Below are 26,637 nucleotides of genomic sequence, written 5' to 3' on the forward strand. Positions count from 1 at the left end.
CCTCAAGGTCTTGGTGTCCTAATGTGGTACCTTAGAGGGGTTTGTGACCATTTTTATTAATTTTCGAGTGCTCAAAAATGGTTCGATTTTGCACCAAATGTGTGTATCAACCTAAAAATTGCTACAACAACTTATGACACATAACTGAACATGGGAATGATTGACATATAATTTCATCATAATGTTCTAATCCTTATACACTCCAAATAAATAAAAAATGAATAGGCTCCTAACCAAAACACAATGTTAATGTTAACACATTTATGACTGTAATAACTTGACCCACAGTGCTCAGCTGCATCTTAAATCAATCTCCCTGCTCCCAGCTTTCAGATGATGTCACTTTTATTTAACATCTACTGATGACCTTTTATTTCCCTGTGAAGAGCCACTGCCCCCTCACTGCAATGGGTTTACGAAAGGGGTTAAAACAACAATATGTTCTTTTCATATTAAGTAAGTTTTGGCTCGATTTGGTCTAAGGCAGACCATAACCCCTCACTGACTGATGAAAAATATGAATAATATTACATTTGGGAGTGCAGGGTCATTCAGATGCTGCATTATTACAGGATACAATTATTTTCCTACATTTGACAAAGTGAATGACCCAAATCCTGTATGATAGCCTGTTATTAATCTTAAAATTGACATCATCACATTTCTATAATTTTAACCTTTAGCGCACTCCATATGTCATTACATGGTGGGCCTGTTTACTGTTTGTTTGTTTTTTCTTGCATTTACATCGAGAATACATACATCTAAAAATACTTTCAGATTTTTTTTTTTTCAAATAAATAGAATGTAAATAACTAATACTCTGCTATAACTACAGAATTATGCTTCAAATTGTAATGACAGACCTTCTCCAGTCTGCGCTGCAGCTGTAGGCTATGTAATGTGAACGTTAACATCTTTTAAAAAGGTAGGACTCCTCACTCTTGAAGTGACATCATATTTCCAGCCCTGTTCCTTTCATGTGGAACTGCTTTTTTTTTTTTTTTTTTTTTTTTTTTTTTTGGTATTCAACATCACGTCTTCTATCTTTAAAGCCTACAACCCTGCGGCCTCCTTTCCACAAGTCTCTCCGTGTTGGTTGCTAAAACAAACACCCTCCTTACAGAACCTCCTGTCTTTACAGAGGGCTACCGACCACACATCTGGCTCCTGCTCTCCCCCCTGCCTCTCCCTTGGCCTCTCCTCAATCAACTCTCCTTTTACAGGCAATAGTTCTATTTTTAAACTTGCGTAACACCTGGAGCTGAACAACAGGGTATGCCCCACCACCGAGGGTGTGTGGAAGAACAGATTTATCACGTTCACCGGGGCTTTTCCAGGTCATTAAAGGGTCTGAGAAAAAGAGAAACTGCAACGAAAGCATATTTGCACCGTAAAAAGCCACCCTGGATTTGGGGTTCTATCTGTTTTGGACCAGACAGAGCACCTGGACAGAAAGTGTTACCAGAAAATAGCAGCTTGTGTGAGAGCTGATGAATTTACCCCACCCTGCAAGTGCCAGTTTCATGCTATTTATGAGTTCTGAATTTGAAAATGTATGCCTATCCTCAGAGAATTGGCCTGGCTGCTGCCAACCCTGACTGACAATCTGTCCATAACCATTTCATTATTTGTAGAGCAGCTCCAAATTTTGCATCTCGTTAACATGGCAGGTTGAAATCGCACCTGTCTCATAGCTGGCTTATCTTGAGGGACGCTTGTTTCGCATATTGACTGGACTGTCCCAGGCCACAGGAATAACACATGCAGATTCCCAAATTGACTGTCATCCCCCCTTTAGCTTCAATTGCCATATTCTATCAGTTTACCTTTTTCACTGTTCATGCCTTCTGGGAGAAACACACTGAGTTCACAGTCTTCAAACATGGTCAAATCTCAGCATGAGGCAGGCAGGAGGAAAGAAGAATCGTTAACCATGTCTTGTCCTCTAAACCACTGAGTCAGCCATAATTAATAGTTAAGCTGTAGATCAAATGTAATTATAATATCAGTCATCGCTCGTGCTCTTCATTCTAGCAAAACAAGAAGGATCTTTCACTGGTTTCTCAGGAACTGTGCTGTGCAGAGGTTATTATACAAGAGAAGACATCATGCATGGACCTGTTTTGTTTTTTTCAGTGAAGCAAACACCAGGGGAAATATAAAATAGAAATAGGCAATGGAATCTGCTGGGAAAGCACTCGTAGTGAGTTTTAGTGCCTGTTTCCTTATTCCTCTAAAATTTGAGTGGACAAATTTGAGTTTTCCAGGTTATACTCCACAGAGATGCAGTAAGTACCACACTGAAATCATATTCATCTCACAATATGAAGCAACAGTGCACCACATTCTACTCGGCAAATGCTGCAGTGTGTGCCTTTTTAAAATTCACATTTAGTGCGCACACAATCAAAGAGCCATTTAGTGAGATTGAGAAGCATCTTAAAGATGCGTTTCCCTCGAGGCCAGAAATACTCCCATATGATATAAGGAGATTGGTTATGGAAATTCAGTGAGAGATGGGCATTGTGTCATATGGCCCAAAGTGAGTGCATGTGCAATACCCGTTTCATGTTTTGAATAACCGCGGCTCGCTCCAAACATTTTAATGTTCTGACCGAGTCCCATTTTCAAGAGGATGAGACACAGGAACATCTACTGAGGCTTGACACTCAGAAAAAAACTGCTTTCTTTTTTTTCTTTTAAAGATTTTTTGGGGGCATTTCTGCTTTATTAGACAGTCGCAGTGGAGAGAGACAGGAAAGGCAGGGAAGAGAGAGGGGATGACATGCAGCAATCTGTTTCCAATAGTCTCACATTTTCTCATAGGGGATCCTGAGCTTTAAAAAAAAAAGCATCAGGGTACTTTCGCACCTGGCTCATTTGGAGCAGTTGTTTCGAAAGCGCTTCCCCCTAAAGACTGGTTCGTTTGGGCGTATGTGAGCACAGCAGTCGCACTTGGATGTGGGAACAAGCGGGCTGAGATCGCCAAGATAGGCGGCTCGTTTGCTGTGAGAACGCAATCTGACCCGACAGACTGATAAGAGCTCGCCGCCTTCTGTCGAGGTATCAAGAAGCAGCTCGTCTTCACAAGATGCATTAGTAGATTATTTCCGACACCTGGAATTGGAGTGGTTCTATTTTTCTAAATCAATAAACTTCCACAAAAGAGCATTTTTAAGTTTCTTTTTGTATATGGACAATGACAAAGAAGAGTTAAAAGAAAGAAGAGAAGAAGAGAAAAAAGAGTTAAATGTACATAGTTATTCCACGTAATAACACCACGATATTTAATAGAGAATTGACCACGGGATGTTTTATATAGTGGAAGATGAAGATTTTTGGCTTGTTGAGTTGAGTAATTATGGAATTGGGAATTACTGACAAAATAACATCGAAAACATCGAAAACTGACACTGATGCTCTGTTTTCTGTGGTCACATCATCTCACTCAATTACTGAATCTCTGTTTTCTTCCTTGACACATAGAAATTCGGACCAATTAGAGAGCAGTTTTCTCATGCAAGGCTTTTTATCAAAATGTGGGTCCACTTATAAATGCGGCCCAGTGCACACACACCAAACTTGAGGCAATTATGCAGCGCAACAAACTGGCCCCTGTTTCGGACCAAGGCAAACAAAAGTACAAGTTTGAGTACGCCCTTAGAAGCCCCCTGTGATACCAGAAAGGTTAAAGCCATATTAACCTCCCTTATCTCTTCTTGCAGACAACTGGAGCTGCACTCGCCTGATGCCAGACACACCGTGGTGTTGCGCTGCCCGGACCAGCCGTCTGCCCTGTCCTGGTTCTCGGCCATGCACGCTGCCACCTCCGCCCTGGCCCAGGTCGGCTTTTTTTACACTTGTGACTGTCATTATCTGAACAATGAAGTCCGTGCTTGGTTTTTATTTACTAAACCTGGATCATTCGGTTATTGACTTGATCATTTTAAAGGTAATTATTGCTAATGTGACTGTTACAGTTGGATGATAATATCATTATTAACGGCCTTGTGATTTGGCTCCACAGAGCTGCCATGAGTCTGATTTGTTTGAAAGTAACACCTATTCTAAAAACTGTTGGCCCACCACAGCGGGTCCTCGCAGAGGTCGTCCAGAACACTGCCAGGACGGGGATTGCTGGCAGCAAAGAGATACGACACCTGGGATGGTTGGCAGGGAAGGTATGAGTTGGTGTGTGTCTGTGTGTGTATTTGTGTGTACAGGCACACACACACAGAGCAGCGTATGTGTGTGTGCTTGCTTGTGTGTGTGTGTGTGTGTGTGTGTAAAATGCTGTACAGTGCCCAACAGTACAAATACACAGATTAAGTGATGCAGGTATGGATGTGGTGTGTATGTGCAGAAATTGCATGTGTGTGTGTGACCCATGTTAGCCTGCCTGCTGATTTCTCACATTTTTAATGGAATGCCCCTTCTCATTACCTCTCTGTGACTGCTTTATGTGTGTGTGTATGTGTGTGTTTCTGTCTTTTTATGCGTGTGCACGTGCTTGTATGCAAATTTTTGTGTCTGCGTGTCCACACACGTGCACACAACTTTGATATATGCAGATGAGCAAGTGCACACACTGAACAAGTTTCTCACATACATACCTGCATGCACACACACACACACACACACAAACACACACACACACACACACACACAAACACACACACACACCTGCACACACACATCCAGATCTGGCTAATTTAGTCCGCATGTGTTTGCCCATAGTTGAGCTAAAAAAAAAAAAAAAAAACACATTGCAACACCGTTACTTGGCAACATATTCTCATTATGTTAAAAAGCTGACCTTTGACCCTGTAAATCCTGAGATATGATTGGCTGAGAAGGAACTTCAAAGAGCAGCTTAGGATTCCATGGCTGGGCTACGGATAAGCCCTCATAATGAGAATAGTTATGGAGTATTGCGAAATGAAATACAGGGCTGTGTGTGTGTGTGTGTGTGTGTGTGAGTGAGATGAACTGTGTATATTCTGCGGGGAAGGCCAGTGCTTTGCTGAGTTAGGAGTGTTGGAGGGTGCGAGGGGCCACAGCACTCGGCTCTGTCAGCACCTTCTTTATTAACGATGGAGTTTTAAGGAAATTACGTGAAGAACCAACACTTCACCTGCAAGCTCGAGGCTGGTGAATTTCCCAGCGGTTACACAGCAAAGCACACGTTTCCAAGGTGATTTTCCTGAGAACAGCTCGGCGGAGTTGCTCCTTCCATATTGTTCGAGCATTTTGAGTGAAGTATTGACAAAGAAAGAAACTAAGAGTCAGAGTTTATCAGAAAGAGATAGTGAGAGGCTGAAACAGTGTGTGTGTGTGTGTGCATGTTGGTGTATGTAAACTGTTCTTGATTCTCTCAGCGAGTCGAGAGTTCATTTGCAGGTTAAGGTGAAAGCTGGTCTACACACTTTGCTGAGTACACACTGAGTGTTCCTCTCACTATACGCAGACCATTCCTCTGTCAAAATAACAGCAGCTCCCTAAAGCTACCCACCGTATAGTCACATCACATCCTGTAGGCTGGTAGATGAGATCTGTTTGATTCAAATTTGAATTGAACAACCTTGCAGGATTAGTTAAAACAATTTTAACTATTCCTTAACAATTTGATAACCCTTTTTTTTATTTGACAATGGGCTTTGAAGTTTCGACAGCAATAATAATTATATGGCATTCATAGCTTTGCTACAATCGGGGTGGGGGGTTAGGTTGTGTAACAGTGTAGCATATCATATACATTATAGCATATGCATTATATGCATTCTAAAAACTTTAATTATTTTAACTTTTTGCCATCCTCTGCAACAGAATTTACAACCTGATGTTACCTAGTAAGGCTACATCACAAAACTGAAAATAGGGCCAGTTTGGCTGATTCTATGACCAGCGTCTGACGTCTTATGGAGATATGAGCACTTTAATTTGCAACAGCAATCTGTGTTAATACAGTAAATTTATAGCTGTATGAATTACCACTATTATTAGATATAATTGCCAACTGCTGTTAACTGTCTGTTGGAGAAAAAAAAAAGAATGCTATTACCGAGTTTGCTGTTGGTTACCGTGGCAACGATCAAAGCTTTTTGAAGCATTCGGGTCAGCCCTAAAGAGCGCCGTCAGAAGTATTCTGTGGTGTGTTGGCAGACGGAGAGCGAGAAGCAGTGCTGGAAGCCGGTGTTGGTGGTGGTGACAGAGAAAGACCTGCTGCTGTACGACAGTCTACCGAGAGGCAAGGAGGCCTGGCATAGCCCCGCACACACATACCCACTGTTAGCTACACGGTAGGTCTGCTCACACACACACACACACACACACACACACACAGGAACTAAAGACATAGTTGAGGTGTCACCATACACCACTAAACCATATGGGTAGTTTGCATGACTGAAAGGGTTAATCTAATCACCTTTTGTTGTTTTTTTAAATGCATATTGTTAGAGTTTGAACCCAGCAGTGTGCTTATGCTGTTCCATGAAGTGAACAGCTGACACAGAATCAGTGCATGGCTCTTTAAGGCCAAGACACAAACAACCACAGAATAATGAAGAATGTTGTTTTCTTGAGGGTTTGGACTTTGACTCTAATGACGCTCACATGAGTCATCAGTGTTTTAAATTTGATACCAATACTAAGACCCAAAAATCTAAAAATTGGATGCCACAATAAACAAAACCATCAATCACTGACAGCTTCATAGCAACCTTTATTATTCAGGCCTTACTTTTCTAAACAGTGTTCTTCACTGCAAAAAGTCAAAATCTTACCAAGATTATTTGTCTTATTTCAAGTAAAAATGTCTTATTTCTAGTCAAAATATCTCATTACACTTAAAATAAGACATAATCAGCTCAGAAATAACTTGTCTTTAGACGATTTTCACTTGTTTCAAGTGAAAATTTACTTGAAACAAGTGAAAATTAGCTTGAAACAAGAAACAAATTTTGCCAATGGAACAAGCAAATTTTTACTTGTGACACAGTGAACCAGTAAAAATTTGCCATCCCAACAGACAAGTTATTTCTGAGCTGATCATGTCTTATTTTAAGTGTAATGAGATATTTTGACTAGAAATAAGACATTTTTACTTGAAATAAGACAAATAATCTTGGTAAGATTTTGACTTTTTGCAGTGTATACTTACATCTTTGCTCATGTCAGTGTTGGATTGGTAAGCAAAATGATTCCATATTTTGCTCCCTGACAACAATTTTTCCAACCAGGACTGGTACTGCTGCCATGTTTTGAGCTGTTTGACTCCATTTGCACTGGTCAAATTTCGTGCACTAAAACTGCCTGGCTTTGTCACTGACAGGCTCAGATTGTTAAGTCAAGTGTGTGACACTATGGAAAGAATCCCTACAGAGCTAGACATTTTTCTTTATGTCTAATGTCTAATAACTACCTCCACTCTGTCAGCAGCAGGCCTCCTTGCTCTTGGAACAGCATTTTTCTTGAGGTGAAAGTGCCTTAATGGAGGATTTCTTCTCCTCTTTGGCTGGCAGCTGTAATCCTGCTCAAAATGTTGAGACCTGATGGTCTGCAGGGAGCAGCATACACACAAGAGTGTTTGCATCATTTTGTTGCTGCAATTTGGAAATGCATTAACAACACAGTCATTTTTATTTAATTTTTAGATAACACAAAGCCTTGCTTTCTGTACTCCAAAACAACAAACTCTCCCTGGCCGGGGCTCTCCTGCTCTCACTTCCGTTTCCTCTGTTGTCTTCCTGAAACAACTCACCACACAAGATTTCAGGTTACGGTGGAAAACTAGGGCCTGGGTTGAAAAATACCACAATTATCCTTTAACTCTTCCAAATGAGTCATTTGCAAAACACTCTCCACAGGTCACATTAACATGGAATTCCAGCTTAGAGAGCTAAAAGTATGGGACGTTTATGATATTTACTATAAGATTCAGTGTTTCAGTGTCAAAGTAGCATTGAGATTTTGGTTATTGTGGCAATACTACTCTACTCTACAGTGTGTAACAGATACGCGCGTGTGTGTGTCTGTGTGTGTATGTGTTAATACAGACTGGTCCATTCTGGCCCCGAGCGGGGGTCGCCTCACTCTGGTACAGAGCTGTACTTTGCCACCCGGACTGGCACACGTCTTGGCATCGAGGCCCACCTGTTCCGGACTGAGACCACCAAGGATCTGTCGCTGTGGACCAGACACATTGTGAACGGGTGTCACGCCTCTGCTGAAATGATTAAAGAGGTTACTACTAGTGAGTATTGATACATCGCACACATACATGCTCAAGTACTTGGATTTATGGACTAATTGTCATGCAAACAGTCACAGGCAAATCCTCGGATGCAAAAAAGTTGCACACATATAGTGTGCAGACTCCTGCTGATGGAGTCTCCAGTGAAGTGAAGTGCAATGGTCAGCATGCTGCACAGCCGGTTAGACTGGTTTTGCTGGTGCTTCCTCAGGCATGTTGAGGCATGGAGCAGCAAAACCCAGTCTACGCAGAGTAATTCCAGTGGCTGCAAAGGTGCTTATGTAGCAGAGTGATAATGCCTGGGGTGTTGTAAGAGCACTTTCACCCCATAGTTTGCTTGCTTTGGTCCAAATCAGGTGTGAGGTTGCTACTTTGTTGCATTTTTATTACATCCTGTTAGTGTTCACACAACGCTGTGTGAAGTGAACCAAAATTTGCAAACAAATGAGGAGAAAATGCAGGAGAAGCTCTGGTGATGGGCAACGTATTGGCACAGCAGAGATTGATTTCATTTGCCTCCTATAGTCCAGCTGGATTACATTTTCAGGTGTAATACACCGTGCACCGTGGTTCATTTGGAACAGGACCGACACCTGACTTTTCAGGTGGACCACAGTTCACTTGTCTGGTCTGCGGCACAGTCTGAGGTCCCCACCTCTGCAGAAACACCGCTTTAACAGAGTAAACACACCATGGTTCAATTAAAACGGACCAGGCAGGGGAGGTGTGAAAGGTCCTCAGGCCTAAATTGCTTCTCTGGTTGAGTGTGAGTCGAGTGTGTTCAGCAAAAGGTATATATGCACACCCACACATACACAAAGACACAGACACACACGCTTGGATAAGAGGGGGTTTGTGATATAATTTGACAACCATATGGAGGACATGGATAAAGCACCAGCTATTTATAGAATGGAATGCTGTTTTTGTGCGTACATGTGTGTGTGTGTGTGTGTATGTGTGGTCTTTGGCATTGGGTATTGGCTGTCCTGGGAATTCCAACAGCATGTCCCCTAAGCCCCCCGCCTCTCTCTCTCTCTCTCTCTCTCTCTCTCTCTCTCTCTCTCTCTCTCTCTCTCTCTCTCTCTCTCCCTCTCTCTCTCTCTCTCCCTCCTTGCATCAGTCTCTCTCCAAGCACAAAATGTTCTGGGAACTTCACTTTCCTCTCTCCCCTGGGTCTCCCCGCTCCCCGTCTATAATCGCACTGTGCCAAATTAAGTTTCAGCTTGGATTCGACTCATATCTGAAACAGGTGGGCTAGCCTCTCCTCACTAACAATGCTTGTGTATCAGCAGATGATACATCATGTCAACAATAGCACACTTTGTCAGCGCTGGTTCTGCAAAAGTTTGTGGCCGCCAGACATTTGCTTAAAGCCTTCAGATTGCATCTGCACCCATGCACCCATGCAGAAGCAGATGTTACACTGTGATTAGCATGGCAAAGCTGTATTCACGTCTGCAGAGCTCAGTTTCGAATCCTGCATGTCACGCTGGTTAGCTGGGAAATGTGGATGTTAAAGGGACATCCCCAATTATTAATGCCATGGCAGAATGGTGTCTAGACGTGAATATGTTGTGTAATATAGACATGCTCTTGCTTAAATGTGGCAGCAAATAAACAGAGTGTGATATTGACTTATGATACAGGGCGATGCCACATGCTAAATAAACATGTAAAAACAAAACAATTTCACCAGTAAATACAGTCTTTATTGCTCACCTCTGTATTTCTAGTTGATATGAATCCCATTGCATTTCTGATGTTAGCACGTCCTTGGTTTCATCTCTTGTTCCAGAAATAGACAAGTAATTTACACTTCCCTGCAAAGGAGTTTGATAATGCATACAAAGTGCATTCAGTCATTTTTCAGCAGTGGTCACTTGAGAAGCCACTCCATTGACCTTGTCAGCTTTTCATCTGGATGACATTCTGATAAATCATCATAATGGCTTATTCACTGTCAAGGCTTGCGATAAAAAGTTCCTCTGAAGATAAATTAACTCTCAATCATCCACCGGGCGCTGGGCCATACTTGGAGGGATTTTCGTGGGGAAAGTCATTTCTTTGGCTCAGAAATCAAATTTCACAGGCACGTACCCTGTTGTCTGCTTTGTTGTTATTATGTCCAACTCTGGTGATGAAGCTTCAACTCCCTCCTGAAAGTTTTGAGGGATCATGTTGACATTATGAACATTTACATTCACAACCATGGGTCTGAACCAGCCTGTGGTTTGTGGCTGGTGACCGGCCCATGGTCCTTGTCTGACCTCTGCCCATTGCATGTTGGGATGGACTCCAGCCCTGTGTGACCCTGAATAATAATGAGCATAGAACCCACATAATCCAAACCCCATACGGCGTTTGTACAGCAGCTTATTATGACTTATAGTTTTAAAGATAACCTCTAGTCATGTAAATAATGTCACTGTGGTGTAGTACAGGGTGACCCAAAAAAACGGGAATCTTTGAAGTGCATATTGGCAGACATGAGCAAGTGGCAGCACAGTTTTTAAAAAATGAATATTCCATCATTGTTTCTTAAATGGCATGTTTTAAGGTTTCAATTACTATGAATAAAATATTTTTCTTCCATCACTCTTGGTTTTATTGGATTGTTAAAAAGTTCCCGTTTTTTTGTGTCATCCTGTATTAGGGGAGTGACAAAGGCTGCATGAGGAGGCTGAGCTGAGTGAAAGTTTTGCTGTGTTAAATCCAGTCGTAAAACAGTAGTGATCATTTTTAGGTAACTAGCGAATATTAGTGAATGTTAGCTGATGTTTTGTAACCTTAACCCCGACCTTTCCCTAACCTTAACCATAGCAACAAACCTTTCCCTGAACATTTTTAGTAGCTATCAAGCTTGCTCGCACAGGAAACAGTTCTTTGGGTCGTATCAGAGACCCTTGTTAGGAAACACTCCTGTTGGTCGTATTAGAGGGCTGGAATAATGACCTGTGTGGTTGCATGGGGTTGGAGGACTTGTTGTGTAAAACATTTGAGAAACATTTATGATCAGTCTGTGTTGTGATGGAAAATGAGCAGGTTCGTGAGCTAACTGTGAGTCTAACTCTGCGCTTTCAGTCAGATGTTGGTGGTAGAGCAGCGTGGGAAGCGAGGCTGCAGAGCAGGTCATGTTCAGGCTATCGGAGCCAAACACAAAACAGCCTTTCAGCCCTGCAGAGAAATGGCATCAGCACTCCGAGAAGATCCTGCGAAAATTCCATCTAGAAAGCACAATGTGAACAAAAGACACGAAACAAATAATCAAAATAACTGTAACTGAGACTTATTATATGAGTGTGCAGCATTTATTCATCATTTACCCTCTCTAGAACAGAAGGATTCTGCACCAAGAAACTTAAATTAGTACACTTAATAGTCATCAGTAATCAATTAAACTTACTGTTGTATATTAAGTGTGTTGAAATTGTTTCAGAGGATTCCTGGGAGAGATTTTGCAGTAGCCCGAACCGCAGCCACACTCCATCTCCCCAGCTCTGGGGAGCATGAGGTGGACTTTGTGAACAGAAACTGTTTTACAGCCTCCGTGCAACACAACACTGCTTCAGTCACACGTGTGACCGCTGTGCCTCCATGACGGGCCGGTGATAAGCTCATTGATTTATTCACGCCTTTCATTCATTATGTGAACTTTTCCTCCGCCGCTCCTCCTCAGCCTTTAAAGCCTTTCATTACCATTTGCTGTCGTGATGTTTTTGTCTCACTCACATTTGTTCATGACAAGAGTTTGTTCTTCTTGAGAGAAAAAAAAAACACAAATGTTACTAATCCATTTCTGTCCCACGCTTTCCCACTTTTGTTTTCTCCGTGTTGAAACTGTCAGTAGCGTACGTTTAAAGCCCTACAATTATTTATAGCGGACTGCTTTTATTGTTTTATTGTTTTATTTTTTTCTACTTGTTTTATTGCACATTTTTGACATGCCAGTTGAATACTTTTTCTCCCTTTCCCTGCTGAATTGTATTGCTTTTTTTAAAGACCTAATTCCACTAAAGTTTCTATTTAATTTTGAATAATCTGTTCTGGATTTGTCCATGTAGCATGTGATTGGTTATTTGTGACAAACCCTTTTATGGGACGCTTGATTGGGAAATCCAGGGTTGAAGGTGATAACTAAATTCAATCTAATATGACACTTGTAAAACTTAAGTGGCTTTAGAGGTTGAATGGTTATTGCCTTTATTTCACCAGTTTGATTAACAGTCTAATGACTTTCAGCACCAATTTTCCATTGCATGGTGCCACCTTGGCTCGATTTGGCTCTACTTGCTTTCCTTTTTTGGATTTTGTTTTCCACTGCACATCGTACCTCCTCATGGTGAGGCCCCGCTGGTCACCTGTGGGCATGTATTGACCAGTTTTTCACCTCTTCTCTACCAAAGCCTCATATGACGGTTTTATTAAAAAAGACCAACTTGAAAAGGCTGCTTCACATGAACAATATTAGCGTAATTAAAAAATTTGCTGAAGAAATATGTATGTGTATATATATATATATATATATATATATATACAGTACAGGCCAAAAGTTTGGACACACCTTCTCATTCAATACGTTTTCTTTATTTTCATGACTATTTACATTGTAGATTCCAACTGAAGGAATCAAAACTATGAATGAACACACGTGGAGTTATGTACTTAACAAAAAAAGCTGAAATAACTGAAACATGTTTTATATTCTAGTTTCTTCAAAATAGCCACCCTTTGCTCTGATTACTGCTTTGCACACTCTTGGCATTCTCTCGATGAGCTTCAAGAGGTAGTCACCTGAAATGGTTTTCCAACAGTCTTGAAGGAGTTCCCAGAGGTGTTTAGCACTTGTTGGCCCCTTTGCCTTCACTCTGCGGTCCAGCTCACCCCAAACCATCTCGATTGGGTTCAGGTCCGGTGACTGTGGAGGCCAGGTCATCTGCCGCAGCACTCCATCACTCTCCTTCTTGGTCAAATAGCCCTTACACAGCCTGGAGGTGTGTTTGGGGTCATTGTCCTGTTGAAAAATAAATGATGGTCCAACTAAACACAAACCGGATGGGATGGCATGTCGCTGCAGGATGCTGTGGTAGCCATGCTGGTTCAGTGTGCCTTCAATTTTGAATAAATCCCCAACAGTGTCACCAGCAAAACACCCCCACACCATCACACCTCCTCCTCCATGCTTCACAGTGGGAACCAGGCATGTGGAATCCATCCGTTCACCTTTTCTGCGTCTCACAAAGACACGGCGGTTGGAACCAAAGATCTCAAATTTGGACTCATCAGACCAAAGCACAGATTTCCACTGGTCTAATGTCCATTCCTTGTGTTTCTTGGCCCAAACAAATCTCTTCTGCTTGTTGCCTCTCCTTAGCAGTGGTTTCCTAGCAGCTATTTGCCCATGAAGGCCTGATTGGCGCAGTCTCCTCTTAACAGTTGTTCTAGAGATGGGTCTGCTGCTAGAACTCTGTGTGGCATTTATCTGGTCTCTGATCTGAGCTGCTGTTAACTTGCGATTTCTGAGGCTGGTGACTCGGATGAACTTGTCCTCAGAAGCAGAGGTGACTCTTGGTCTTCCTTTCCTGGGTCGCTCCTCATGTGTGCCAGTTTCATTGTAGCGCTTGATGGTTTTTGCGACTCCACTTGGGGACACATTTAAAGTTTTTGCAATTTTCCGGACTGACTGACCTTCATTTCTTAAAGTAATGATGGCCACTCGTTTTTCTTTAGTTAGCTGATTGGTTCTTGCCATAATATGAATTTTAAAAGTTGTCCAATAGGGCTGTCGGCTGTGTAGTAACCTGACTTTTGCACAACACAACTGATGGTCCCAACCCCATTGATAAAGCAAGAAATTCCACTAATTAACCCTGATAAGGCACACCTGTGAAGTGAAAACCATTTCAGGTGACTACCTCTTGAAGCTCATCGAGAGAATGCCAAGAGTGTGCAAAGCAGTAATCAGAGCAAAGGGTGGCTATTTTGAAGAAACTAGAATATAAAACATGTTTTCAGTTATTTCACCTTTTTTTGTTAAGTACATAACTCCACGTGTTCATTCATAGTTTTGATTCCTTCAGTGAGAATCTACAATGTAAATAGTCATGAAAATAAAGAAAACGCATTGAATGAGAAGGTGTGTCCAAACTTTTGGCCTGTACTGTATATATAGATAGATTTTTTTATTTATTTATTTTTTTTTTTTACATGAATAGATTATCAGGTATGATACAAGTTTCACAAATCTTGCTTTTAGTACACAGAGTTCAATTTCTGTTCAATTTCTCTCTGACCGATCAGTGTTCTGCTGCTTTTCACGTCACATTTTAGTATCTGCTGAGCCCACTGGAGGAGGTGGAGGTGGTGATCAATGGAAAAGCAAAAAAAAAAAAAAAAAAAGTCGAGTCGAGATGGTACCATGCAGTGGAACAGGGCCGGAAAGGTCTGTGCTTTCCCAGCAATTTAAAGAATAATTATATCACAACTGCTGTGGAAAATTAAGACAGCAATTAACCTGAGGTGACATCAGCAGCAGCGTCGCGTAATACCTTTTTCTCTCTTTTTAACACAGACAGAGCGCCGGGGGACGCGGATTTCTCCCTTCCCTAATGTCACTTACAAGTTGTAAATATGACAGTAAAAAACACAGTTTCTGTCCCCTAATAACCTTTCCAGCATTTCTGTTGGTCGTTATGGTAACCGAGTGTCTCCCTCTTGTCTTGCTGTCTCTCTCTCTCTCCCTCTCTCGCATTCGTTCCAGTTCCTCTCTGTCTCTCACTCTCTGTTATCTGTCTTTCTCCCTCGCTTTCACTGTGCCCCTCTCTCCCTCCCCTCTGTCTTTCCACTCACCATCATGCTGAAAGAAGGGCTTTTGTTGTGGCCTGAAAAGCCCCTCTTTGCGTGTGTGTGTGTGTGTGTGTGTGTGTGTGTGTGTGTATGTGTGTGTGTGTATCCTGGTGGGAAACCCTGCTTGCCCCACAGATCAAGGCTCTCAGGTGGAAGAGTAGAGTTTCACCTTTAATTCTCACTCCTGAACAAAACAGAAAGCCTGTGCTCTTCGCTCCATTTGCAACTATTAAGGCATCAGGGAGATGTTTATCCAATTAGATCATTCATACATATTTAGAATAACGTTGGACATTATGGGATTCATTATGAATGAGGCTTTTCAGGGTTTCAGGCATATATATTTAGTCTTGTTTTTGTGAATGTGCATGTGTGTGTGTGTGTGTGTGTGTGTGTGTGTGGGCGGGGTTATTTAACTCGTTCTCATGAAGATTCACAGTTTCTTTCTTGTCTTCAGTGCGCTTCAGTGCACCCCTGCTGTATTTGTGTGTGTGTGTGTGTGTGTGTGTGTGTGTGTGAAAGACAGATTAAAGGTGCATTATGTAACCCAACGTGGACGTTAAGGCTCAGCTGACAACTAAACATGAAATAAGCATGAAACTGGACAGTTTAGTCGACATTGTTCTCACCCCTTAGGATTCAGTGACAAAAAACATCCAATAATGCATGATTCTCATTGTCAGCTTTACTCACTAATAAATCACATGCTTAGTCCACAGTTGAGTCCAAACTCAAATCAAATAGGCCCTCAGTTTTGAATTTGAAAAGTTAGAATAGAGTAAAAATGCAAACAAATACACTATCTTACCGCTGTTATTATTATATAGACCTGCATGTATGTGGAGTTCCTGCCCTGCTTCCATATAAATTAGAAAAATCACACTGCGCAGTTAAAAGATGGTGCTATAGGAATTTCATCACTGGTAATGCGATATAGGAGAACAAAAAAATATGTAGTCAACCACAGGGAGGTGTTTGAAAATCAATTTAGTATCTTTCCCATTACCAGCCGCTTATCTCTCACTCTTATGCAGCAAACCCCGCCCATGCTTTACTCCTTGCAGGGGAAAATGAACTCCAAGAATCAAGCCCGGTGGTGTGTTTCTGTCACTGTGTACACATTTATCAGCCTCGGCTCCGTAATCGCCTTTAGATAAAGAGCCAAACGAGGAAGGGGTTTAGATATGTATGGAGCGATTAGCGGCGTTTGAATGACAACAAAGTTAAGTAGTTGGAGAATCAGCCTGTTGATAGTCGGACAAAAGAGGCTGGGAAACAGGCCGCAGGGAGATGAGACATGCACGCAGACTCGTACACACACACACACACACACACACACACACACACACTACTTAGGAATTCTGTAGCCCAGTGAGAGATGAAGCATATGCCCGCACACACTCTTTTTCATACTCATGCGTGCAAGAACACACACTCTCTTCTCTCTCTGTAGTGTGTCTATATGCACACACACTCACACCTGCTTTGTACACACGCAAACGCGCACTCTCCTCACAGCACACGCGCCCTATTCATACTGTCAGTAAACAATAGGGAGACAACAACTCTCCTCGCGCTCCCTGTCTCCTTGTTATACATACACACACACACACACACACACACACACACACACACACACACACACACACACACACAAGCAGTGCTCAGCAGATCAGATAGTGTCAAGAGAGAGGAGGTTAGGTTGTAAATTAAGTTCTGAGCATGCTGGCTACATGTCTGACAGGAGAGAGAGTGCACTCCGCTGTCAGGGCGCCGAGAAAGACGACTTAATAGAGACAGATCACACCGCGCCGAGAGGAGACGGGTTTGTCATTAAAACGGAGGAAAGTGATGTGTAAATTGGGCGAGCAGATAAAGACGGGGCACTCAGCATTCAGCCAGACACACACTGCGAGGGGAGCAGGGCGCGGGGAGTGAAAGCGATGAGGAACGTCGAGAGAGCAGATATTGTATATTGTAGCGCTCGGCTTTCAGCGGGGACGTCTCGGTGTGAGGAGAGCAGTCTGACGCTGATGTGTGGTAAACTGTGAAGTGTGATTTTGGAAAGCAGAGGTGACACACTCTGATTTCAGGGTGACACCCGGTGTGAGGAAGAGAGAGGCTCTCCTTGATAGATAGGTATTGTATTTCTGGGAGTTAAAGACGGTGCGACATACAAGCACGATCCAATAAAATCTAATAAAGAAAAAAAGAAAGCTTTAATCGCCGACTCCAACATGGGCCGGCAATATCCTGGGCGATACAGCCAAGCATAAAAAAATTTCATTTGAGTTGATAATGATACAGTATATCTCTTTACAGAGTAGTTTACTGGTCAAGTACCGCCACTCATCTAAGATACAAATGGTTACCAACCCAGTCGCCAGAATAAAGGTTATGGTTAAGTTTAGGAAAAGGTCATGATTAACATTGTGAAATGTAAAATGTAAGTTTATGTTAGTGGAGACTCCTGCAAAAGTCCTGTCAGTTGTGCCACCCCGCCCACATCCTAACATGGCATTTTGCGTTCACTTTATACTACATCACAACACTTATATAAATATATTCTTGGTTTTGCAGAAACATCAAATGCCAACTTTTTTCCTGGTAACTGGGCTGTGCTTGAAGCAGTGGCCCATCCAGCCTGCAGAGCACTAATGAATTCAGAAAACGTGAGGAGGAAAAATGGGTTCTGGTATTCAGGACATGCAGCATTTTTATCTCCTTATATTGAAGCAACACGAAAAACGATTGAGACAGAAATAATTTTATTAGGAATAATAACCTCAAATATGTGCTTTCAACCCACGGCTTGTAGACATTATAAATCCATCTGTCAGGTTCTTAGTTAACTGCGATTAGCTGCACAACCTGAGGCAGGAGTCAGGCCGACCTCACTGACAAAGCTGCTGCGAGCGTTTTCCTCTAATCAGGATACTGCATGATAGTGTCAAACTCGGTTAAAGTTGATTAATATTTCCTGCCAATCAAAACTGCGTTCTGCAATTCCAGATTCCAACCATCTCCACTCCACCAGGAGCATTTTGTAGTTAAATATCGAGTTCTTATGATTGATTTCCCGTTTTTTTTTTTTAGTCTGTTCACACTGATACAGGCTAATAAAAATAACAGTAATTTGTAAGGAAGTTTACCTATTATATGATAACAGGCTAATTAGGCCTAAATCAGTTTACATTCTGTTATTTGAAAGCCCTTGATGAGCCCTGGCTTACAGTCTGGGTGCTCTTAAGGATGATGCTTTTTTAAATAACACTGTCGACGTGGATTTTAAACACCATTTCCACTGCATATGTAGGAATTTCTTCTTGGAGTTTAAAAAAAAAACAAAAATATTCCCAGATCACTGAAGTTGATTGACTTTTCTTATCGATGATGTCTTCCTTATTTGAGTCAAGGGTTGCAGCTGCGAGGCATCTCATGTATTTCCTCTCTGTCTTGTCTATCACATGAACTTCTATCTTGTGATCCGTACCAGCATATCCAACATCAGCAACCAAAACACCAAATCATTTTTACGTTCACATCAAGGGAAATTGTATTTAGACAAGATATTGCGATGCATTGATCATCCACCTCTAAAAAATATTGACATATTGATAGTGCTCGTGTTGAATTCACCCACACCTCCAGTACCAGTCAACATTTAGCTCAAAAAGCAATACAACAGAAGGTGTGTTCCTTTCATCTAACAAACAGAGAAAGGAGGTTTCCCAAGGACAGAGCAGATATGAATTTTTTAAAGGTCTCAATATTCAAGAAAAGGAGTGCTGCTATTCATGTAAAATATCGGTGTCTTTGATTTGGCGCCTGAGTTTGACTTCTCTCTCTAATTGCTGTATTCTGTAATGCCTGTCTGTGATTCCCGTTCTGAGTCTCACTCCTGGTTTGATTCCAACTCCTCCACGTGTAATTAATACAGGGAAGTATTGATGAGAACATGAGCACCTTGTTATCAAACAACCCCTAAAATAGAGATCAAAACGCTCTGAGTGTAATTCTGATTCCCTGTCTCCCTGCAGGCTGTCTCTATCGGGGTCAGGAGTGCCGGCTGGTGGTTCACTACGAGCAGGGCTTCTCTGTGCTGTCTGAGCCCAGCCAGGGGGAGGGACAGAATGGGGAGGAGAGAGGAGCTCACACCCCGAGCAGGCCCAGAGTGCTCCTGTCCTACCCCTACGAGAAGCTGAAGATGTCCTCAGATGACGGAGTCCGCATGCTCTTCCTCGACTTTGGAGGGAAGGAGGGAGAGATTGTGAGTGGGGTTTTTTAAGCACCGTTTTTCATGATACCGACCCTAGAACACATTTTCCTGCACAATGTGTCGCTGTACAATCAGCACAGCTCAGCGACTCAGCAAAATCGCTGCAGCCGTTTGCACTGAGAGCAGGCAGTGAGGCATCATGAAGCCAGCGCGAGATAAGGCCAACCGAGGGGGAAAAGTTGATGAGAGCTCAACTTTATGCTAATTAGAAGCATCAATAACAGTAGCCACATTTACATGGAGCCCACTATTCCGATCAGAATTGGTTTAAAAGCCCAAGCAGAAGAACAATGCAACATATAAACACCTCAGTCAGAGGAAACAGACCCAAACCCATTGAAGTTTCAGTCAGTTGCAGAGGGGTTATTTAAACGTTTTCATAAACCGAAAAGAGGAAATTTTGTGCCACCTAAACGAGTGAAAATGATTATTTCTGGCTGAGGTATTTCTGCACCTGCCCTGTGTCCTGACGCAAGTTCATTCACTGATTTCTGGTCTCAGGAGCAGGCAGCATAGAGCTATAATAAAGAGTTTTCATCCAGCGGACCACAGGCTGTCCTATTACTCATTTAGTCTGTTATGGTTTTCACCAGCTTGGTGCTAATGTCACTTTTCTCTACTGTGAATAGAATAAGAGTGCATTATGTGTTAATCACGTGTGCGCACGTTACCCCATTAAATATGCCGGCACATGTAAACACCAGACCGTATCAGATCGGAACAGGTGAAATCTTGAAGCAGAATTATTTCAATCAGAATGAAAAACAGCGTGCAAGTCAAAACAGCTGCTGATGACAAACCTTTGCCCAAATATTGAATTCTGGATGTAGCTGCAGTTTTGTCATGGGGAACATCCATGGGGTTTTTACATAATCATCCCTGTCACAATCTGTGATGAAAGCTGGTGTTTAAGTCGTTTTTATCTGAACATTTCTCTTAGTGTGGCACAGATTTTGTTTCTGTCGCTCATGTCAGAAAACAGGCTGGGCACTGTAGGGTTCAAACCGTGTTGATAAAAATAATCAGAAGGTGATTTCATCAACAATGTGCTCGTTATTAGCCACATTGCCCTAAAAGACAAGATAAATCATACGACATCGGGATTTTGGTACACGATTTCTGCCAGAAATCTACATCCATGTCCTGTTGTTTCTGTTTTCCAGTTCAGTTTGTCCATTTTGTGGTGAAGTTTCAAATAACTTCAGTGCAGTTATTTGAAACTTCAACAGTAAACGTCAGAGCTCACTATTTTGCACCTACATTCAACTATCATACATTCAGAAATCCATTGTGGAAGAGGCAGAGACACCAATTTCTTCACTGTCAGGACCCTTAATAGATCAGAATGCAATTGAGCCATGATTTTTTTTTATCATTATTATTTTTCTGAATTTAGTTTAGTATTGGATATTGGCTTTTTGGTGGATAGTTATTTTTCCACCATCAGCAAGAAGGAACAAACAAAGTATTGAGTGGCTATAAATGATTCCTCCTATTTGAATAATCACAAAAATATGAAGAAGATGAGCTTTTAGTTGTTTTCCCGTACAAGTTATTGAAGATGGAAAAAAAAAAAAAACTCCAGTCATGTACACCCCATAACTAAATGCAGCCAGTTTACGCCTGTTCTCGGGTGCTGTGTGGAGGATATTCTGAGAAACGCAGGAAATCCCTAAGTGAAGTAGACAAGGCAGGTTGAGGGAAAGTGGGAACACCGAAAAGGTAAATTAAAAAAACTTCATCGCGATGCCTGGAATGCACTGAACAGCACAGATGGATGATTCATAACAGTGTAATAGTAACCAAGGATTTCTTTCCCCTCACTCTGTCAGGTGCTGTAAGAGTTTTAATCAGTTTGCGGCGCTGTATGGAAGCCCAGGTGGCTCATGTTTCATGGGCCACCCTCAAAGAAATGAAAAGTAATGAAAGTTGCGCTCGCAAACAACCACGTAGAAACACCACCACTGCAAGTATCCAATATATTCATTAATATAGTTTTAAACAGTTCTTGCAGTAAGTTTAGTTTCAATTTTTCGTCCCTTGGCTCTTTTTTGACATGGTTAACATGAATATAAATGCCTTAGGAGGAGGAGGATGGTACCTTATTCCCATGTCAGTCTAAGTAATAACTGGTTCCTTTTAACAGCTTCGCGTTAATATGCAGCGCACTGGTCTTTCACCAGATAAAACAGTATTGATGTTTCATTATTCATGAAGCTGGAAGCCCTATAATTTACTGTGCTGGCGCAGTCACAGTGACAACTAAAATATTTACTCTCCAGGCCAGCCCTATAGGGCACTGGAAAGGAAACTCAGATGTTTTACATCAGCCATCCAATCTGCCCGTGTGACAGCCCGTATACAGCTCACCAGGAAAACTCCATTACGCTCACTCATGTTTGACTGCTCCGTTTTGGCTGAAGGCGACTAAGCAAAGACATGAGCGCTTGGATTCGAAACCCTCTGTTGTCTGAGCAGAATAGATTTTAGGTTTCCGTAGCATTTCCGAATCCCAGCACGGGTATAGATAAGGCTTGCTCAAAATCCCAAGGCACTTATGGCAGTGGCTGATGGCTCATTAGCTCGACATGTGAAAGTGAAATCAACTGGGCCCCGTATTCACAGTGTGCACTACAGTGTCATTATTTGGCAGAAACTGTGTATCTCAAATTTCGTCTCTTTCACTGCAATTGGCATTTTATGTTGTCACCCATTTAGAAAATGTGTCATGATGCGTGGACTACATGCCATTTATTGTGGTTTGTCAAGTAATATATATTATCTTCAGAATGTTATGGTTCCACTTGAGGGGAAAAAAAAAAGGTTTCTGTGAGACAGCGATATGTAGGCCCACTCATGTTTCATTGCACAGGGTTCACTGCAGGCAAACAACTTAGGACGTCATAGTTTCCACGTCTAAATCCCCTTCCCCTTGTTTAATTGGACAGTTTAAACTGTAGTTTCAAGTGTGAATTTGCAGCCTAAATTTCTGTATGAGCCTTAGGAGCAGGATATGAGTCATACTACTGGTGAAACTCCATCACCCACAGACAACTCAGGCTATGAACAGAGCTTTGTTCACAGCGATGTGGTGCTTGTGTGTGTGTGTGTGTGTGTGAGTGTGTGTGCAGTGCTCAGCGCCAACTAGGACTGTGTGTATAGCAATCTAATCCTTGCCTCATGGGGGATTGTTGGCTGTGGAGTTAGTTGTGTGTGTGTGTGTGTGTGTGTGTGTTGGTGTTGAACATATTTTTGATGGTGTTACGTGATTTATGATCCTCTCTCTCTCTCTCTGTCATCCCTTCTGCTTTCAACTCATCCGCTAATCATTCCATCCTATTCTATTCCATTTATCCTGTCCTGTTCAACTCCACTCCATTATTCTCATTCTATCCTATTCTGTCCCATTATATTCTTTTATATTCTTTTATGGTCTACTTTTCTCTGTTCTGTCCTGTTCTTCTCCAGCAACTGGACCTCCACTCCTGTCCGAAGCCCATCGTCTTCATCCTCCACTCCTTCCTCTCGGCTAAGATCTCCCGCCTGGGTCTGGTGGCCTGACAGACCCTTTAAAGGGACATCTCCCTGCTTCGAAAGCATAGACGTCCACCTTGCTCGTCCACCTCTCCGGGGTTCAGATATATCAACTTCAACTTCTTCAGCCCAGGACCCAAGATGAGAGAATATCGTCTCTTCCTGGAACCTCATCAAGTTATGACAGAGTTCTTGCAATGTGTGGAAAAAACAGAAACCCTTTTTGGGGGTGTTCCCAACTCATAGATTAATCAACACTGAGGTATGCTGGACTTGTGGAGATGCTTCATCCAGATTGGTTTTGTTTGGAGTGAAATATGCCCTTGACGAACAAGGTTTTTGAGGGATATCCGTCCCCATTTAAGGGCTGCATTGACTGAAGTGTTGATTGAAGAACCTAAGAAGAAAACAAGTCACTGGACTGGAAGCAGAGTGATGATATGAACAGAGAGAGGAGCGGAGAGAGAAGCACACCGAGAGGGACAGATTTTTGGGCATTATTGTCACGTCCAGTCACAATTAGAGCAGTAGGACATGCAGCAGGTTCGAGATGAATCACTTGTAATTCAATCCATGTCTGATTCTGTCAAAATGCACTGTAATGGGCAACTGTGTACAATCCATTTACCAATGATATAATTTATTCACCATTAGCTCTAAAACAAATATCCTGACATTCTACATTTTACTGGGTTATTTTTCTTCACCAAACACTTGTCACGTTGTGGGAAATTTGTCTTTCTTAGTGTCCCCAGAATGCCTCGTTAGCATTGTCAGCATTGATCATTGGAGCTGAGGAGCTCAATCAGCCGCAGTTTCCCACAATGTGACATCCAACTAGAATTCAACATGTCACAGCATCTCTCTAAGAGAGTTGACACTTTCAAAATGTGCTCTGTGCTCAAAGCATTTCAGTGAATTTCATTGAGTTCACTCCCTGAGTTGACTTACTGAGAGGGATCTGAGGTCTACACCAATGTCCAGAGGTCTATAAATCCAGATAAAAACATATCCTGATGAAAAATCGAAATGTGACAGCTTTTATTTGGCAATTTTAGTTTGGAAACTGCACCATCTTCTCCCATTACTGTTTCTTCTGATATGTTAACTTCCCTTTCTGTGGAAATATAGGGATACTTATGATGGGGACATGAACATCCAAAAGATCAGTTTATCCTGAATATGACCTCACTGAGATTATGAGCACGTACATATGGCATGGATAAATATACTGAGGGCTCCCTAGATTTGCTTGTGGAACTGTTTCACAAAAAAAATATGAAAACTAAACACTAAACTAATGATGGTGCAATCACCCCAGCAAGTATTATGTAGCTGAAAAGTTTCAGTCATTAGCATGGTAGCCATCTTAGGAGTCTTCAGGCTTTCATTGGTCCTGCAGCAGCCAGCGCAGACTCAGTAGAACCAAATCTGTATACGCTACTGTCTGTCAAATGGCTGGCTGTCAGGTCTTTCCTTGTGCCTTCAGATGACTAAAAACAGAATAAATTAAAAAAAAAAATTTACAGCAATTTATCATAGACATTGAAATTTTGAAAGTGTCGCAAACAATTTCTCACATCACCCAGTACTTAAAGTAATTTAAGAGTATTGGAGGAAGTGGACAGTAAATGACCTCTATGATGGCTGCATTTGCATATGATCAGATCCACAAACAGTGGGTCTGTCTCATTTGCAAGGAAGCTTCCGAGTCAGTAGCATTTTTAGGAAATATGATCGCTTAGGACTGCCTCATTATAGTAGCAAGCACAGGACACATCCTAGTTGGGTTCCTTGATTTGGCAACATTTTAAGGAAACATCAAGTGGTTCTTTCACTGTGTAGGATTTCCAATTAAAGCAAAATTTAGCATTGATAGAGTGTTACCTGGGCATGACGTATCCTCATCAGTTGTTTTGTGCTGCCCTGGGCTGCTAATACAGAATGAAGTCTCTCTATTCACGTTCGTAGTGCAACAAAAAACCTCCCAAAACAACACTTTTACCACAAAAATGTGTTAAAAAAAAAAAAAAACAAAACATGGTGGATTATGCCCATGTAAAAAACAACAAGTCCCGGAATCCTTGTGTGTGTGTGTGTGTGTGTGTGTGTGTGTGTGTGTGTGTATAATTTCAATTATTTGTGAAAGTGCTATCAGGTTGTTTCCTCCTGGCGAAAGGTTGCTTTGCGTATGTCTCCTGCAGACACTACCCGCTAGATATACTTTCCATTTCATGTAAGAAGAAAAGAGCCTTTTAATGCCCTAAAAAATGGGTACCGGGACTGGTTGTTTTTTATATTCGCAAACTACACTTAGTTTGTGTTCCTTTATGCTCGAAAATTGTCATTCTGGGGCTTGTTTTGTTGCGCTCTAGAAGTGAATGGAGGAGCAGATACAGTATTGTGGATTAGCAGTCCAGGGGAGCACAGAGCTACTAATGAGGATATTTCACCACCATGTGGACTCATAACACCCGGGTAACCTCTGAAGCATAGTCCTGCCAGAGGTAAGTGACCCGATTCAGTGTTAGCTGGCCAGCTGTAAGGTAGCTAATGATTATATTTCTTTTTTTTTTTTACATTCTAATTTCATGAAAGGGTTTATTACTATGGAAACCAGCAACACCACTCTCCATGGAATGGTTGTCGAAAATTCATGTAACCTTTTGGACAAATTAGGTTCCTAATAAGGACTGTTCCTAGCTGTGCCAAGGTGATAGGAACCGCAGAGATTCCAAGCCAGAAATCTGTTTGCTTCTCTTCTTTATTTATGAACACATACAAACACTTTTCAATGACCAATTATGCACACAGTAACACTGCAAACAATGATTTACATTTTTTAATTACCACGGCATAGAAGAAATACAATAATCTGTTGCTATGTTGGTACAAAAAGATACTGGAGGTATTGTAATGCCTGGCATACAGGACTTACTGTTAACCTCAGATGGAAAAGTGGAAGAGCTCTATGTGAAAAGGTTGCTTGAGATGTAGAATAATCAGATGCCTTTGGCAGCTACTGTGCTATCACTCAGAATGATAAAGCTTAGTTTTTAACTCAGACGGTGCACATAAATCATGTATTTAACAAAATGACAAACTGGGTTTGTTTTTTGTTGTCTTCAAGGCGTGATTTATTCATTTCCATCTGCGTCAAAAACAAAACAGCACATAAATCACTGGGTAGAATTATCTGTGTTTGATCTTTATAATGAAAACTGAAGATGCAAATTGTTTGTTGATGATAGGGCATTTCTCCTTAATGATTTTGTAAAGGTTTGCAGTGGAAATTGAAGAGGATTGCTTGAAATGCAGACCATTAGACTCAACTGACTCAGCTTTATCAATAAGCAAGTCCAACAATGAGAACCATGTGGACTCAACCTTCTAATTAGATGCTTATTCTAACGTTTTGGATCAGCTGAGTCTAAAGGGTCCTCACTGCCATCGACTTTTCGGTAATTTTGTTTAGTCCACATTTGTAGGTAACTTTTTTCTTCATAATTTTGACAAACCACCATTATAAGTAGAGCCCAATCCAAACTAAATACATGAAAAGAAATCTGGTCTTCCAGGCTGCTCCTGGGGCTGTAATCTCTTTGTTAAAACCCGATCATTTGCCCTCCCCCCAAAAAATTCCACCAAGCCTACCTCAGCCACAGCAAAGATACTATAGCTTATTTTACCGTAGCTACTGCTCACCAATTCCTACTTTCTC

General features: G+C 41.7%; 1 protein-coding gene across 1 annotated transcript in view; it reads left to right on the forward strand.

Moving 5' to 3' along the window:
* sntb1 (syntrophin, basic 1) overlaps window positions 1-26,019 on the forward strand; it is a 45,736-nt gene extending 19,717 nt beyond the window's left edge. The window contains exons 3-8 of the mRNA XM_030072549.1: window positions 3,729-3,846; window positions 4,095-4,184; window positions 6,166-6,302; window positions 8,061-8,257; window positions 19,144-19,373; window positions 22,851-26,019. Of these exons, the coding sequence (XP_029928409.1) occupies window positions 3,729-3,846; window positions 4,095-4,184; window positions 6,166-6,302; window positions 8,061-8,257; window positions 19,144-19,373; window positions 22,851-22,943 (865 nt within the window). The 3' untranslated portion in view covers window positions 22,944-26,019. The remainder of the gene's footprint in view (window positions 1-3,728; window positions 3,847-4,094; window positions 4,185-6,165; window positions 6,303-8,060; window positions 8,258-19,143; window positions 19,374-22,850) is intronic.
* The last annotated feature ends 618 nt before the right edge of the window (window positions 26,020-26,637 follow it).

The sequence above is a fragment of the Myripristis murdjan genome, chromosome 16 (genome assembly GCF_902150065.1).
Source record: "Myripristis murdjan chromosome 16, fMyrMur1.1, whole genome shotgun sequence".
NCBI lineage: Eukaryota > Metazoa > Chordata > Actinopteri > Holocentriformes > Holocentridae > Myripristis > Myripristis murdjan.